The sequence below is a fragment of the Rhodnius prolixus genome, unplaced genomic scaffold, assembly GCF_049639745.1.
Source record: "Rhodnius prolixus isolate KJV_2025 unplaced genomic scaffold, Rpr scaffold_4, whole genome shotgun sequence".
NCBI classification, from domain to species: Eukaryota; Metazoa; Arthropoda; class Insecta; order Hemiptera; family Reduviidae; genus Rhodnius; species Rhodnius prolixus.
Window position 1 is genome coordinate 35,353,705 of NW_027411614.1, and position 16,474 is coordinate 35,370,178.

Sequence of the window (16,474 nt, forward strand, 5' to 3'; positions counted from 1 at the left end):
CTTTTAAGTCTGACCTGCTGTCTGTATCATCCTGGCTGCCTTCGTCTTCTTCTTGGATGTTGTTTGTTTCTGTTACGCCCTCAATTTCTTCTGGCATCTCGTTTACTTCCCTTTTTATTTTCCTTATTATTTCTTCTTTCATCTCAATTTGGCCTTTTCTAATGTTTTTCACTTTTTCTATCATCTCTAACTGGCCCTGCTTCAGGTTTTCATTCATCTCCTTCATCAGTGCTATTAACTCCTCCATGCTGGGCATCTTAGTACTCACGGGCATATAATACTCGTCAGTTCTCTACAACTTTCCGGCAATTCACCCGAACTAATAAAATCAGCACTTACTCGTCTAGCGGTTTTACTATATCCCACTTCTGACACCAATGTAAAGTTTTTCCCAAAATAAAAAAAACTTTACTTTCACAACTAATGCCTGCCACTAGTTATTAAATATGTGGGTTTGATTAAATAATAAAACTCGCTAAAGTTTGTAAGTAATAACCTGATTTATTCACACATTAACATTAACTAACATTAACATTTACTAGCAACTAACGCTATTCATTACAGTCACCATTTACAACAGTCACAACAGTTTACTGTTACTTACTCACTTCGTAACGCCACAGAACTGTTCCCCGACTGACCACTGGTCCGCACTGCACCGAATTGCACTAGTCTCAGCTGCACTAAAACAGCTCTACTCATCAACTGACTAATTTCCCAACTAGCTACCACTGAAGCACTCCACAACACTGACTCTCTCTAACTATGTCTCAACACTGACTCTCCAAGACTAACTCCAAAACTAACTGATTAACAACTCGTTAAGAACTCCTTAAAACTTGATTAAAAACTTGATTGAAACTGCTTAAAAACTGACTTCTCCAGCTATGTCTGCCTCCTTTTAACTGCGTGCCTCCCTCCAACTGGGACTGCCCTCCTCCAACTCTCTGAGCATAAGTTTCCACGCCCTCCTGACGTTCATTGGCTGGAGAAAACATACTGCCACCACCTCAGCTGTGAGCCGCCTCCTCCCATTCTCCGTCTCTCTCCAACTCCGTCTGTCTCACTCTCACCTGTCAATCACTGGCTGGGAAACATATATGCCACCACCCCAACTGAGGCCTTTCTCTTAGCTGGCTTTTACACAGGTCACTAACTCCTTGAACAATCTAGGCCTTTCTTTTCTGCCACAAGTAGATACCGCCCCTTTTGTCTACACAGTGGTGGCCTGTTACCGGCTTTAGTCGCTTAACCCCTAGAACAATCTAGGCCTTTCTTTTCTGCCACAAGTAGATACCGCCCTTTTGTTCACACAGTAATGGCCTGTTACCGACTTTGGTCGCTCAACCCCTAGAACAATCTAGGCCTTTCTTCTCTGCCCAGGTCAACTTCGTTACAATATACAAATTATAAGTTTTATTTTGATTTCTAGGTTCCACTGTCGTGAGCGTGTATATTCAAAGTAATCAAGATAGAAACCCAGAACATGTACACGGGAAGGGTGAAAGCCATTCTGAAAGTGGTGCTAGATAGTGAATATTGCCATGGTGTATCTCTAGCCAGGCCAGCTGAACCTGCAGATATTGTACGTTTGATTCGAATTGAATTCCAGATTAGGTACAGGAACGGCTGAGCAGGTTTAAAAAAAAAATAGAAATTAAAAAAAAAATAGAATGCAAAGTTGTAAGCATGTTGGGAGGGTCTCTATTCAACTGGCTGGAATATTGAGGGAGTTACGTAGAATTGTGGATGAATAGATATATCTCAGTCATTATAACTTGCTTGTTGTTGTCCGGATTCTTTTTTGTGCCTAAGCGCGTTGGACGACATGCCTTTCACATCATTGGCACTAGAGTTCCGCTTTTTCAAAGGGTCCTCTTCCTTTTTCCACTTAGTCTGCCATTGCCTCTCAATTGGTAATGTCGATGTTTCAGTGGATCGGGATGAAAATGGCCATATAACTCTGTACTACACCCTACGTTCCATGAGGAACTCTTCAGTCTCCGTCGTCCTTTCTTTCTTCATCTCTTTCAAAACGTAATACACACTCATCCTTCTCTCTTTCACTCTCCTTTATACACACACCCACACACATGCACGCTTTACCCTCTTTTTCACTACAACTTCCAGCGATTTTACTGGCAGGAATTACATCCACTGGCTCTCATCTCTTACCTGTTCTCAATAGAACAAATGAATTTAGATAACTACCTCCAAAGGACAGACTGGACATGGTGGATCTGAAATTGGTTCTCTTTGTTACGGTCATCCAATACTAGACATTCTACTACTAACTTACACTCTTCTCCACCAATTTCTCCTAATAGAAAGTCCGGTTTCTCATTTATTTACTCAATGGTTTACAGGATGATTGTTTATTGTAGAATGTAGACTATCAGAAATGTTATTTTTATTATAGTCATTCCGTTGTAGGAGGATATATTATTGTTACAGATTTTTTGGAATTAGTGGTACTAAAATGCTTACCTTAAATAAAAATTGCGTTAACTATATTTATTTTGGGAGTATTGAGATGCGGTCAATCAATAAATTCAAATAAAAACAAATTTTGTGTCATCTCACCAACGTTTCGGTACCATCTATTACCATCATCAGTTTAGTGTAAAATTTATGGATTTTAACTTTAAGCTACATCATCATAACTGTTGTGATGACATCAGAACCTCAATACTCCCAAATTAACAACGGTCAAAAACTAAAACTATCGTTAACTATAATTTTCATATTTATATTTATACAGGTGGCTCTGAACTGAAAATACGCAAATTTTGTTGCAAAAATTAAGCCAGCTTACTCTAAAATTGAGACAGCTGAATATAGGATCCATCAGATCAGACTGGTGGACCTTCTTCATTGATTCCTGAGCTGCCTCTCAAAATCTACGTGTAGTCTGCTGTGTAAACAAAACTATATCTACATTTAGCCATTAAATCGTTGCGCGTGAAAGGTAGTCCCCCAATGAAAGAAATCTTTACCAAAAAAAATAACAGTTTGTATTTGCGTTGAATAATTTGTTGTGCTAGTTGCCGAGAACGAGTTTTGAATATTCTTAGGTTTAGACATGAATTGAGTTGGTTTTAAAAGTTATTCTGTGTGGCTGTGAACATGAGTATAGCGGTTTAGGGTGGTACCAGTTAGTTGCGTCTTCTATCTTCGCTCTTGTAAGGGGATAAGGTGACTGACAACTGACATCTTTGTTTCTTAAGTTAGTTTTTCTATTGCATCTCCCGTTACATCTTTTCCCAATATTTTCAGAATCTTTCCCTTCCACCATGTGCAGAAGCAAATTGAAGTGGAACGGCTCATCACTTTAATCTCCTCACTTTAATTCAAATTAAATTCTAACTTTACATGTTGTAATTCCATTTCATCGTTGAAACGTAAAAAATTCATTATTTGAAATCTCGTTTACAGTAATTAGGCAAGCTATAATCATAAAAGATAATGCGGTGCGATTGTTCCATCTACATATTTTTAAGATCTTTGAAAATAATGTTTGCCACACGTGTGCTTATTCTCGTATACAATAAAATTCCCTAATCAAGGGGGGAAAGTAACCACTTTCCCCTTTTTACACTAATTACACAAATGAGTATTTAATGAAAGTTAGAACATTCTGTACTAAAAAGTCCAGAATTAGAAAAGCCATAATTGAGAAATTATAGGCCTCTTTATGATTGGTATGGACCATTATTCGACCTACTTTAACAAACTGTGACGTAACGGGCAATTTATTGTCCTTATTGATTATTGAACAGGATTTTTCAGTGGAATTGGGAATGAATCTTTCCAAATTAAAATAAATATTGATACAAAAACGAGAAAGAATATTGCCAATTTCACTCCATCTTTTTTTTTAAAATCTTTTGCCCAGCTTCCTTTCTCTTGTATTAATGACAGTTCTTTCTTATTTTTGGATTGATTAATAATAATAATAATTGTGTCAGGCACTTACAAACATAGAAAATCAAAATATTTATCCTAACTATATAAGCAAAATAATCTAACATTTCTTTAATTCAAAACAAAGCACACTTCGAGCATGGACTTAGTCCGTCTGCCGACTCGATTACCATAAACTTCGGAACTAAACATATTTCAGTATTAAAAATTAAAATGATTTATTTAAAATTGTCTATAATCCCAAGAGGATATTGTGTACTCATACAGCTTGCATCAATCAAGACCATTCAAATAAAGAATAATTACACTTTTCTGAAGTTTTCTATTTCCTCAATTACTGTACTCTGAACTCCTGTAAAATCGGACATTCCCCAATAGAATGGACGATATCTTCAACCGCTCCAAGATTACAGAGAGAACAATAAAGGCCTATTTTCGTCCCTATTTACACTAAAATTTAAATTAAACAGTGCGTCTCCAAGCTTCATTATTACATTAATAAATTTCACACGGTTTTTATCATTTTATCGTTTTTTCCCTAAATCCAACTCTAGTTCTTTCTTAGTCACCAAAAAGTAATGAACAATACTCTACAAAAAGTCCATGATCAGCGTTGATTCCAACGAGGAGATCCTATATTCGGATCCAGCTGAAAGCCCTTAGATTTTCTCTTCGTAGGAGCTTCTTACAGCTCACTGCAACTGGAGAACACTGTCCGGAGGGTCGGCAGTGCACTAAAACAAACACCGGACACCAATGAGCTCGGATGTAGATGCGCCTTAAAAAGAAATTGCACAATTTTGAAAATTTGATTGAAGTTCTATATTTTGACTAATTGCCTCAAGGTATTTCTTTTTTTAAATAATTTCCTGTCCTTCTGATGTTCATTAGTCATTTTAATTTTCCGTGTAAATATTAAAAGCTACAATTTGTGACTAAAAAGACAACTAAGCTTGACTACTGGAGATGAGATATACGAGGGTCGTTTGAAAAGTCCGTGCAAAGTCAGAGAGATAGCACTACTGGCGCGTATCGAGGTTATGTTTAGTTAGTAGCATCTCTTGGAAGAACACACACCAAGTTTCAGCCAGATCGGTCTATTTCTTTGTGTTTGGCATTCGTTTGAATCGAGGAAGTCGAGTGATTTTCAAAAAATGGACGAAAAAGAATTTCGTGTGTTGATTAAACACTACTTTCGATTAGTACAGTTTATAAGTGGTTTCAAAATTTTCAGAGTGGCCATATGGGCACAAGTGACGCTGAACGTTCTGGACGCCCTGTTGAGGTTACTACTCCAGAAATCATTGATAAAATCCATGATATGGTGATGGATGACAGAAGAGTGAAGGTGCGTGAGATTGCTAGTGCTGTGGGCATCTCGAATGAACGGGTACATAATATTTTGCATCAACATTTGGACATGACAAAGCTATCCGCAAGATGGGTGCCGCGATTGCTCACGCTTGACCAAAAACGAAATCGTGTGAAGTGTTGCAAGGACGGTTTGCAGCTGTTCCAGAAGAATCCGCAGGACTTTAAGCGTCGTTTCGTCACTGTGAATGAAACATGGATACATCACTACACTCCTGAGACCAAAGAACAATCTAAACAATGGGTTACCAAGGGAGAATCTGCGCCAAAAAAGGCGAAGACCGTTCCTTCGGCCGGAAAGATTATGGCGACTGTCTTTTGGGATTCGCAAGAAATAATCCTCATCGACTATCTGGAAAAGGGTAAAACTATTACAGATGCATATTATTCATCGTTATTGGACCGTTTGAAAACCGAGCTGCAAGAAAAACGCCCACGATTGGCCCACAAAAAAGTCCTTTTTCATCACGACAACGCACCAGCTCACACCTCAGCAGTTGTGGTCGCAAAATTAATGGAAATAGGGTTCCAACTCGTTTCACATCCCCCTATTCTCCAGACTTGGCTCCCTCGGACTACTATTTGTTCCCCAATATGAAGAAATGGCTGGTGGGAAAAAGATTTTATTCAAACGAGGAGGTGATTGCAGAAACGAATGGCTATTTTTCAGACTTGGACAAATCCTATTATTCGGAAGGGATCAACAAACTAGAGCAGCGTTGGACGAAGTGTATAAGCCTAAAAGGAGACTATGTTGAAAAATAAAAAAGGTTTATCCCCAAAAATTAAGTAGTTTTTATTTTGGCACGGACTTTTCAAATGACCATCGTAGAATACATAAAGTTTGGTCGTTAACACTTTTCAGTGGAATTGCCACTCTTCACAATATACACTCATTATATTTAATATTTCATTCATATATGTCTCTACCACAAACTTCGCTGACTTCAATTATTATTCTGTACGCCAACCCTTTTTTCTCCGTTCACATTTCCTGAATTAACCTTTGTGCATGTTTTGAATTTTCTACTAGCTCTAGCTCTCCCAATTCCCCCTTATGCAATCCCCCAACTAGTAAGATGGATAATCGAACTTGTGTTTTTTATTTTACTACACCAAAGTGTGGGGACAAAAAAAATGGAGATTTATTGTAAAATTTCTGCAATTAAACAAGTCATTTGGCAGACATCACTTCTGCCGTTATTTGTCCATGCTCATTAATTAATTTGTTCGCGATTAAATTTTGTTTAAATATTTTATATTTTAGCATTTTAGTACATCCTAATGGAAATCTTTGTTGAAGTTGAAATTTATAACATTTATTTTATTTGAACAGGTGACTATCTAGACGATCTTGGTGAATCGGTGGACTCTGGGCGCAGTAGTGTTAGAATATCGGTAAGCAGAGGAGATCTTGGTGTGAACTTCGAGTGCAGAGCCTACCATCCAACCATCGAGGGCCATTTTACCAAGTTTCTGCAGCTGGAAGTTGATGGTGAATATGATATAGTATAATAATTTTATATAAAAAAAAAAGAAAAGTAATTTATATCGACTAATTGCAATCATAGCAAAGTTATGGCTTCGCAAGTAAACTTAAGAACCAAAAAAATTGTCAAAGTTGGTCGCTGGTTCTTAAAATAAATTGTGGAAGTCCTTTTTACTCCTTCAATTTTATTGGAACATTAACTGAATAAAATAAAATGTTAAATTCTTTAATTTTTACAAAGACAAAGTTTGAACGGAAAGGTTTATTTTATTCTTATCGAAAATAGATTCTAGCAATAGACCTGGTCCAATAATATTGTAATTTCTTAACTGACTTTTTGTTTTAAATTCGTGATATGGTGTCATTCACTGATTTCATTTTAGCCTGCGCTATTGCTCATTTTTCTATTTCTTTTATCTATTTTTTTCCTAGACCTTGCTTGTGGGAAGTTTTAGATAAACAGGAGAATGATGTGCATATATTCCTTGAACAGTTTTTAAAAACTAATTATAGACTTGATCATTGACATAAGAGTTATGCGTTTTATATGTTGGCCTTCAAAAAAAAGTAAGTAATACGAAAAGACAACAGAGTATCTTTTAAAGAATCATTTTCATGGCTTCAGTTCATTACAACTGAAATTATAACTTATACACAAATAAAAAAAAATGAGAAAATGATATATACTCAGAAATAAATAATATAAAGTATAAATGATACAAAAATGAATAAAAAGATCTTAATAGTAGAGTATGCTGTAAAATTAGTTTATAATTTATATTAAACAAAAGAAGGAGTTTTAGTTGGTAACTATTTTTAAATCAAAACTTATGGAGGAAATTTTCAAAGTATTGCAATTGAAATAGAAGATTGAGAGAATGAAGATCCAACAATAACTAGAGACAAAAATATTGCAACGAAATCATGAAACGTAAAAAGAAATATAATTGGTCATTATTTTCAAACATTCTTTGATTGGTGTAGGATCTCGATTTGATAGCCTAGTTCATTAAACTGTATAGTCATAAGTTTTTTATTTTTTGTCTTTAAATTCCGCATTCGATTAGTATTATAATTAGTAAGTATGATCATTTGTACTTAATTAATATGAATAATTAGCTGTTGAACATGAATGTGTGTGGTAGGACATCATTCCTGAAGTCTTAAACTGTCGGTATTCTACTTGAACCTTATACGTATATGTGTTATAGTTATACAGTTACAGATCCTGCCGCAAATGGCGATCGTCATAAAATAGTTGGCTTTCTAGTAAGAGAGCCAGTTAGTTATACAACCTAATTGCCTTTTAAGGAAGGCTGTCTCACTGGCTGGCCGCTGTAGAAACCAATGTATGCACGCTGTTCTTAACATAATGCTCACATTTTTGTACATTCATTAATATGTTAACAAAAACTTATCTAGTGCAGTTGAAAAATAACCTGTTTTTTCAAGGAAGGTTATTAAAAACCTTAAGTCAAATGTATTTTTTGTTAGAGGAATGTGCAATATTAGAAAGGTTACAGCTGAGAAATTTTGCTTGCTGGAATTTTCGAATAACTGGGAGATGATTAACCCAAGCAGTGACGATGGACAGGTTCAAGGAATGTTCGAGAAATACGACAGATTATTATTATTAGTTGAATGAATGTATGATTTGGAAGATGAGTAGGGATTGAAGTAAGTGGATGTAGAGTATAGTTCACCCTTTAACAACCTAGTGGTAACCATTTTCTTCATAATCACATTCATTGGAGGCCGACACGGAGGACATTCATAATTGAATTGTACCCCACCTTAAAAGGTTCCTAGTCTGTTTTGCCTTGTCGTACAAATTGTCAAGTGACATAGAAGGGGATAGATTGAGACAGGAGAAATTGGGCAAAGCGTGACAACCACTTTATTATGTCCGATCGTGGTCTAGCCGGAGACGTGTCCGCTAGAATTCCAACCCCTTCTGCTACCGCTGCCACCAGAGAGCGCCTCTTCACTTTATATGTCAGATTATTTTTCCCTTTCGCATTGCTGCAAACGATTTAACAGCTCGATATTTTCTGTTACCCGACCATTATTTTGTAGCTTATATATATATATAATTATTTTTTTTTTCTGACTGCTAAAGTAGTTATTTCAATTGATTACCCAATATATAAGTAATATATCTTTTACTGTAATAAATAATCCCTGCCTCTATCAATAAAGATAGATTTACGCTTTGTACTAGAGTTTTGTGTAGTGACCTTAAGATTACGAAAGCGGGACAGGTCCTATGCCTAGGCACCGCAGCCACAAGAAGACTTGTAGAACCAACCACTCCTCGATTTCTAGCTAACTCTTCAACTGTATTAAAACTGTCCGGTAGGACAGTTGTATAAGGTTTGATCATCAAAAAGTGCACGAAAAAGCGTAACGTTGAAAAACACCCAACTTTGACAATTTTTTTCTCTTTTTCTACTAAAGATAAAATTCCCAAATTTTCTTTAAATTAAAGGGCAAACCCTCCTTTATGACTGTAATTTTTTTGCAACAACCCAGATCTTATAGGTTTCGAGAAAAAAGTTGCTGAAAATGAGCAAAAACGGCTTTTTCAGAAATTGTTGTTGTTCTTCTTCTTCTTCTTGTTGTTGTTGTTGTTGTTGTTGTTGTTGTTGTTGTTACCTTTTTTGTAAACTGCGTAGCGCCTAAACGCGCGAACCGATTTTCATGAATGAGGTGTCATTCGATTCGGAATTTTATGTAGATGTGCCTTTTGGGGGTCTCGACGCTGTACACCGAATGGGAGAGGAGTTAGCCCCCTTTATGTAAGGCCCCCTTCAAAATTATTATTACTAATTACTCTGTAAATCTTAGCCCGATTTTGATAAAATTTGGTAGGATGATGGGGTTAGAGCTCCCCTATGTAACATTAAAGCGACGATCTGCTCTTACACTAGTTAAGGGGAAGTATAGCAATCGTTTCAAATTATCGACACGTGAACTGATTTTCATGAATGAAGTGTCATTCGAATCGAAATTTGTACAGATTTGCACTTTAAAAGTCTCGTCGCTATGCCTCATATGGAGGGGAGTTTGCCCCACCCAAGTAAGGCCGTTTCTAAAACTATTATTACCAATATTTCTATAACGCTTTGTCCGATTTTGATAAAATTTAGCACGAAGAAGTGATTAAAGCTCCTCTACATGACTGTGAAGTGCCATCATGCTCTTACACCTACTAAGAGGAAGTACTGCAATCGTTAAAATTATCAATGGGTGAACCTATTTACATTAATGAATTGTTGTTCGATTCAAAATCTTTGCATTTTAGGGAGAAGTACTGTAATCGCCCGTTTATTTTTCTTACTCCTCTTAAAAGGAAGGTCTGAAATCGCAGTTTAAATTTGCTTTTTACGTACAAATACCTTCCTATTTTATATAAAAAGGCTTTCTCAAAAAAATTGTTATTGAGGATGGTTTGGGGACCGCAACTATAATCATTCTTTAAAAAGATCTCTCCAGTGGTAGTTAACACCTTATCAGGTTATAATGATAGAATTGCTTATTCCTAATTTAAAAAAAGCAGTAAAGCAGATATGTAACTTAGCAAAATAGACAAAAATGAAAATCTATCCAAAAGGTACAAAAATCTCCTTAACAAAAACTTACAGTTTAAAAAGTTAAGTATAAGGGTTGATTAAACGCCAAAAGGTACACAAATCAGCTAGTACCCAACATTTCATTCAAGCTTAGTTGATATAATTTAAGTAATTTTGCTGCATTAACTTTTCCTTCACATTTTTTAGAATTTATTAGATGTCACAGACCCTTATGCTGGCCATTTTCATCTACAAAATATTTGTTCAAGTAGCACTGTAGATTGACTTTAATATCTATTAATCTATAATAATCCAACTATTAATTACAGGTTAAAAAGAAAACGGTATAAAAAATAAAAAAAATTACGAGGCTACAAAATTTAAAAACTTTTTTAAAAAAATGCTTACACCAACATACATCAATGATTTCGATTATTTTATTTTTAATAAAAATCGTCTGTTTAAGTTTATTCTTCGATTAAAGTAATTGTTATTTTATGAAGTAGTCAAACGTTTATAATAATAGGTAATAATTATCTGGCTTTATCGCAAATAATATAGTTTTCTTCAATCACACTCTCAATGTAGCTGTTCTTCTCACAATGTTATATATATGTTATGTAATATAAAATAAATAAGTATTGCATACTTTAAGGACAGCTAATTATTCCAGTATTTTACTATAAGTAAAATTAAATTACAATTGAGAAATGAATAATTGTTGTTGAATAATCTACTTGTTATTAACTGTGTGTTATTTGTGCTCACGAATATTTCGGTAAGACGAATTCAAGTCTGAAATATTGTTTTAAATCCTCCGTGATTCAAATTTAAACAGTAGCCGACTCTAACTTTGTCTTTTTCTACTTTAACATGCATGTATAAGATGTGACAACTTCAGAATAAAGGGCATATTAAAGATAAATCAGAAGAATAATTTGGAATAGAGTTAAAATAAAGTACCTATTTAAAAACGAAGATATAATATACATTTTATCATAATTATAACCAAATAATATTATGAACGAACTGGCCAGCATAAGGGTCTGTGACATCTAATAAATTCTAAAAAATGTGAAGGAAAAGTTAATGCAGCAAAATTACTTAAATTATATCAACTAAGCTTGAATGAAATGTTGGGTACTAGCTGATTTGTGTACCTTTTGGCGTTTAATCAACCCTTATACTTAACTTTTTAAACTGTAAGTTTTTGTTAAGGAGTCTAAAACTGTAATTCATCCTCACCCATTCTTCTTTTCTTCAAAATGCAATAAAAGCAACCGTAAATTTTATCTGAGATGTACTAATTTTTATTCTACTTATGCCTTTATAATATATTGTTAGAAGAAGTAGTGATAATATGGAACCCTTCTTTGTTTTTGATTTACCAATGCTAGAAGTTCCAAAAAATGGTATTGCTTTCTCTGGTAATTATTGGCTTTATATATTAGTATTGCACTATTGTCTTCAAATTTACTCTCCTCCAACCACCAGATGAGCATCATTCAATATTATGGAAAAAGTGGAAAGTGGTTCCTCTGACTTGAGGTGCAGGTAATATGGAACACCTTAGTATTTTTATTGCAAGTCGCCGTAGAGTGGGTTTAGATACAATGAATAGTTTTGCAGCTTTTTTTTTAGCCCCATTTTAGATTATTTTTCTTTTTTTCCGCAGAAATACAAATTATTTGCTAGGAATGCTTGCAATATGGAAACTGATGCGAGTGTGGAACAGGGTTCCATATTACCAGTACCCGTGGGTGTTCCATAAATCAAACATCGCTATCTATTATATTGGGAGACATGAAAACTGATTCACAAATGAAAATCACTGCAATACATTCCTTTGAACTAATATATAGTGCGGATAACTACCACCATTTTGATAACAATACAAAAATAATAGTTTGAACTTAACTACTTTAAGTTTTCAAGAATCGATAAAAATAAAATTGAAAATTTCAAAATGAACATACAGTAGCAACTGAACCAACCACCTGCTTTGCACACTACCGCTTACTAGCGACAGTTTGAGCCAGATACTGTCAAATATTATAGAGTTCCATAATACCAGCAGGCTTCCACATTACAACCACTTCCTCTGTGAATTTATAATTATGCTGATATTTCTCAAAAAGGTCAGAAGGGGAATCATTAATCCCAAAATTTCTCCTCCAATTTGATCCTGCATCTTGCGACATTATGCTAATTTTCTCCATTACGTCTTAAGGCGCTCCTTATTTCCCTTAAGATTCTCCACTCTGTTTTTCAATTATTTTATGTTGATGCCAGCTACGAGTTGATAGCTTGTTTAGTTGCATAAAATATTGAAGTTTGTTAGCGTGTAGACTACCCATATACTTTGCTAATACTAGCTTCTTCTTGCATTAACAGTGTCAAAGACTAAAAATATTCTTCATTAGTTTATCTATATTATCATACTTTGAGGAATAAAATGTTTAAAAACCTGTGGAATACATCAGTTAATTAATAATGTTGATGCAAACGCTATCTGCTTTTTATATTACTTAATATCTCTTTATGTGATGTGGACAGAGTGATAAGTTAAAACAGAATTTCATTAGCTTGATTGAAAACTGACTATCTCCCTCTAATTATAAAAACAGACCGAATCATAGTTTCGTTTTATTATCGGCATTATATTTGTCTTATTTTGTAATAGCATGTTTATAATTTAGTGTTTGGTATCAGATTCGTTTTGAATGTTTCTGTTTTGTAATCCGCAGATAATCCGCTAGGACTATATTTCTTGCAAAAATAAGTAGTACATATTTACTATCACTCATCTGTTATTAAAACTAAAGTTTTAATTCTTTTGATTTAATAACAGTTATTTATTATTATATATGGTGCGTCAACTTCTGACGATATTAGGGCCTGAATGTTTTTTTCTTAGTAAACTGAGTCTTCGGTGTTCTTTCGTTACAGACAACACTTCCATCACCTGATTATGAGCTTTAAGAAGCATCTAGATGGTAAATATAAGAGCCAGCTGCTGGATTCGAAACCATGGATTTCCGCGTTGGAATCTAGTGTACGTTAACCAAAACTAAGCTAATACCTTCCTTATTATTATTATTTCAAAGCGAATAAAAAGTAGAAAACAGTATTTGTAAATCATTATTATTGGTAGAGCTCATTACCAATAGCTCTCAGTTGAATTTAGAATATAAATTCTCAATGACTTTTCTCTTCTGCAATCACGTAGCTTTCATTAATCCGTTTGAAATGGGCTTAGGGTGGTATTCACCCCTCTATCGGGTGAGCGTAACAGTTAGGAATTGTAGGAGATTGAATCGTATGTTTCAACCCCTAGCCTGTGTAGTTTCTGCCGGTAGGTAGTGAGAACGGTTTGTTCCACCATCGAACAAGACATTAAGAGCGTACACCATCAAATATAAGCAAGTTGGATGTAGGGAGGCAGAGAGCGAATAGGTTTAAACAGAAGTGGAATAGGGTGAATTAGGTACACGTTTTACTAGCTCCAAGGGCAAGAGATTGTTAGGGAATGTGAAGGGTGAAGCTGTACGGTGGAGAGGATAATAACGCGCAGGCAGAGAATAGTTGGCCTACACTGTTGTTTTTCCTTGCTAGCCCAGATTGGCTGTAACCTCCTTGGCTGTTACCAACTTTAAAAGCAAGTTGTACTGGATAAAGTTTAGGTTGGCCATAGGACTTTTATAAGGAATCATTAGGCGATTTCTCCAGTTCAGGTACTGTCTCATTACACACCTAGTTTTAATTAGACTCTTTCTCCATATCTTTCGCGAATGTTGAAACTGGTTTGGATGAAGTAATGGTAAACAAGACACGTAGCAGCATTAGCTAGAAAACAGTGAAGGAGAAACAGTGTTGGCCACGAGTGGGTCGTCTTATTGGACGAAAGACAATCAAGATTTCATTAGTAGATAAGGAGGTCTATGTGGATGAGAAGCTGGTTTGAAAGGTTGGGGAGATGAGCGGGCCAGAGCCAAAGCTTGGTAGGTGGCCATGAATAGTTGATGTCAACATCTTAAGACAATAATCCGGGTAATGGTTGGAGCTTGAAATGGGAGGAGTGGCCGGGCACGAGCAGCGGCAAGTGTGGTGTATATCTATATAGGAGGTGGTGGCTGCCATTACCTAATGAAACGGGCCACGTCTTCATCTCTAACCAGGCTAAACCAACCCTTCTAATTCCTTTATTACAAATGTTAAACAAGGACTATCTCCTGGTGTAGCCCCCTTCGTTCCTTCCGCTTTCATTCCCCAAGGTGCTTTCTGTTGCTTTACAGTGGACACAAGGTAAAGTGTGCTAAAGGTGAATTCCAACTTAATTAGAATAAACTCGCTTAAGAGAAGATTAATTATAATTCAGACCCCCTTTATCTTTAGCGAGAAGTTTATAAACCTTATTTCAACACACCTAAATAGAAATTTATTTAATAAAAACGGGTTTTCTCTAATTTTACAGCATTTTAAAATGTAATTAAGCCACTGTAAGGGAATAGAAGAAGCAGAAACTTTCAAGTTGCTAATTGAATATTACTTTTTCGGCAGAGATTATGACACAAAGTAAATATAAATTCTTTATTTGCGCTAAATAAGGTACTTGAAAAGTCTTTAAAGCTTTTTTAAGCATACATCGTTAAAATGTATTTTTAAGCTATTTTAATGAAATCTACTTATACAAATTAATACTTAATTATTTATGTTTTCATTTGAAGACTAATTGATTAACTCTTTAAGGGAGCAAATGGTCCAATTTTGTTTGCTAATTAGGTATGTTTACATCAAGTTTTTTAGCTCGCAAAGACATTTCAGGGGACTAACACCCCAGAATAGTGTCCATCCTCTACCGATTACGTAGTGTTAAGGATGGTCTTCGCGAGATTGTGAGCTATGTAGGATCCTGTATATAGCAAGTTGTCCTAGCCAACAAAATTGGTGCTGCAAGCTGGATTCGAATCTGGTATCACTAAAGGGCTAAACCGTTGAATATTTCCGATAGGATTACACATATTAAGTAACCAATTTATTTTTTTTATACTTGACTAAAGTCTTCTTCTTCTTCTGCACTTCAGGGATTAGGCAACATGCCTGTTCCGTCTTCACAATATTTTATTAAAGTAAAGTAAAGTAAACTTACTTACTTTACTGGACTAATTCTATTTGTAAACTCAGCAGCTTTGTTTGGTGCCCACATTTAGCATTTTTGTCAGTAAAGAATTATGATCTACTCATAAGTGTCTAGTAGTATATATTTGAAATTTGAAGAGTAATCTCGAAAACAGTTTTGAAAGGATAGTGTCAGTCTTAATAAACATTCCTTTCGGAAAGAGGACGATTTTTTTGGCGACTTGGTTTTAAAGTCGAAGAAGGCATTTTTTTTTTTAAACAAGCTTTGCTGGTATTGTCTGATATTTTGTAAATATGATAAGAAATATATTATAGAACATTATTCTATATTTGGAAAAATTTAATCAGAGAAAAATGTAAACATGACCTCATTATATACATGTCCCTTTTCTTTTGCCTGAAAAATATCTTAATAATGTAATGGCTTTTTCCTAGGAGAATTGGAAAAGAATATCCCCGAGTCTTGTTATTTAGTAAATTGTATATAATCAGTAAATATTATCTCCTGATTGCGGTTCCAAGGTTCGTCACGAAAATGTTTAGTCATTCAACCAGATCATTTTCATTACTTCAATTCAGTTCTTTGAATAAAGTTGGTAATTTCTGAGGTTTTTTTGTGATATATTTGTTCAAAATTGTATGATTTTACTTAATCAGAAATATTGTAGAAAAATTACACGTGTGGAAGTTTTATTATTGCATTGGCTATTCGTACTTAGATTGATAAAATTGTCTACGCTTGTGGCTCGTGCATAAACATGCGCTCATAATTAGGTGAAAAATTCGTCTGTCTATCAAAGAATGAATCGAACTGATTCTAATGATCGTATGATCTCCATGTTCAAAAGTTTCATTTCTATTTGATATAGTTCTCAGTGAAAAGTCAATTTCGAGAGGAGAAAAAATGCTTTCATCTGAGTTTTCTCAAAATTATTGCCTATTTTGCTTAACCTGTAGAATGATGGTGTAGCCACCAGAT

The 16,474-nt window shown here is 34.9% G+C and overlaps 1 protein-coding gene across 2 annotated transcripts in view; it reads left to right on the plus strand.

Moving 5' to 3' along the window:
• nrm (neuromusculin) overlaps window positions 1-16,474 on the plus strand; it is a 380,564-nt gene that overhangs the window by 202,216 nt on the left and 161,874 nt on the right. For both annotated transcript variants that reach the window (XR_012459736.1, XM_074132269.1), the window contains exon 5: window positions 6,632-6,790. Coding sequence is in view for 1 of the 2 variants with exons in the window: in XM_074132269.1 (XP_073988370.1) it covers window positions 6,632-6,790 (159 nt within the window). In the remaining variant the exon portion in view is untranslated. The remainder of the gene's footprint in view (window positions 1-6,631; window positions 6,791-16,474) is intronic.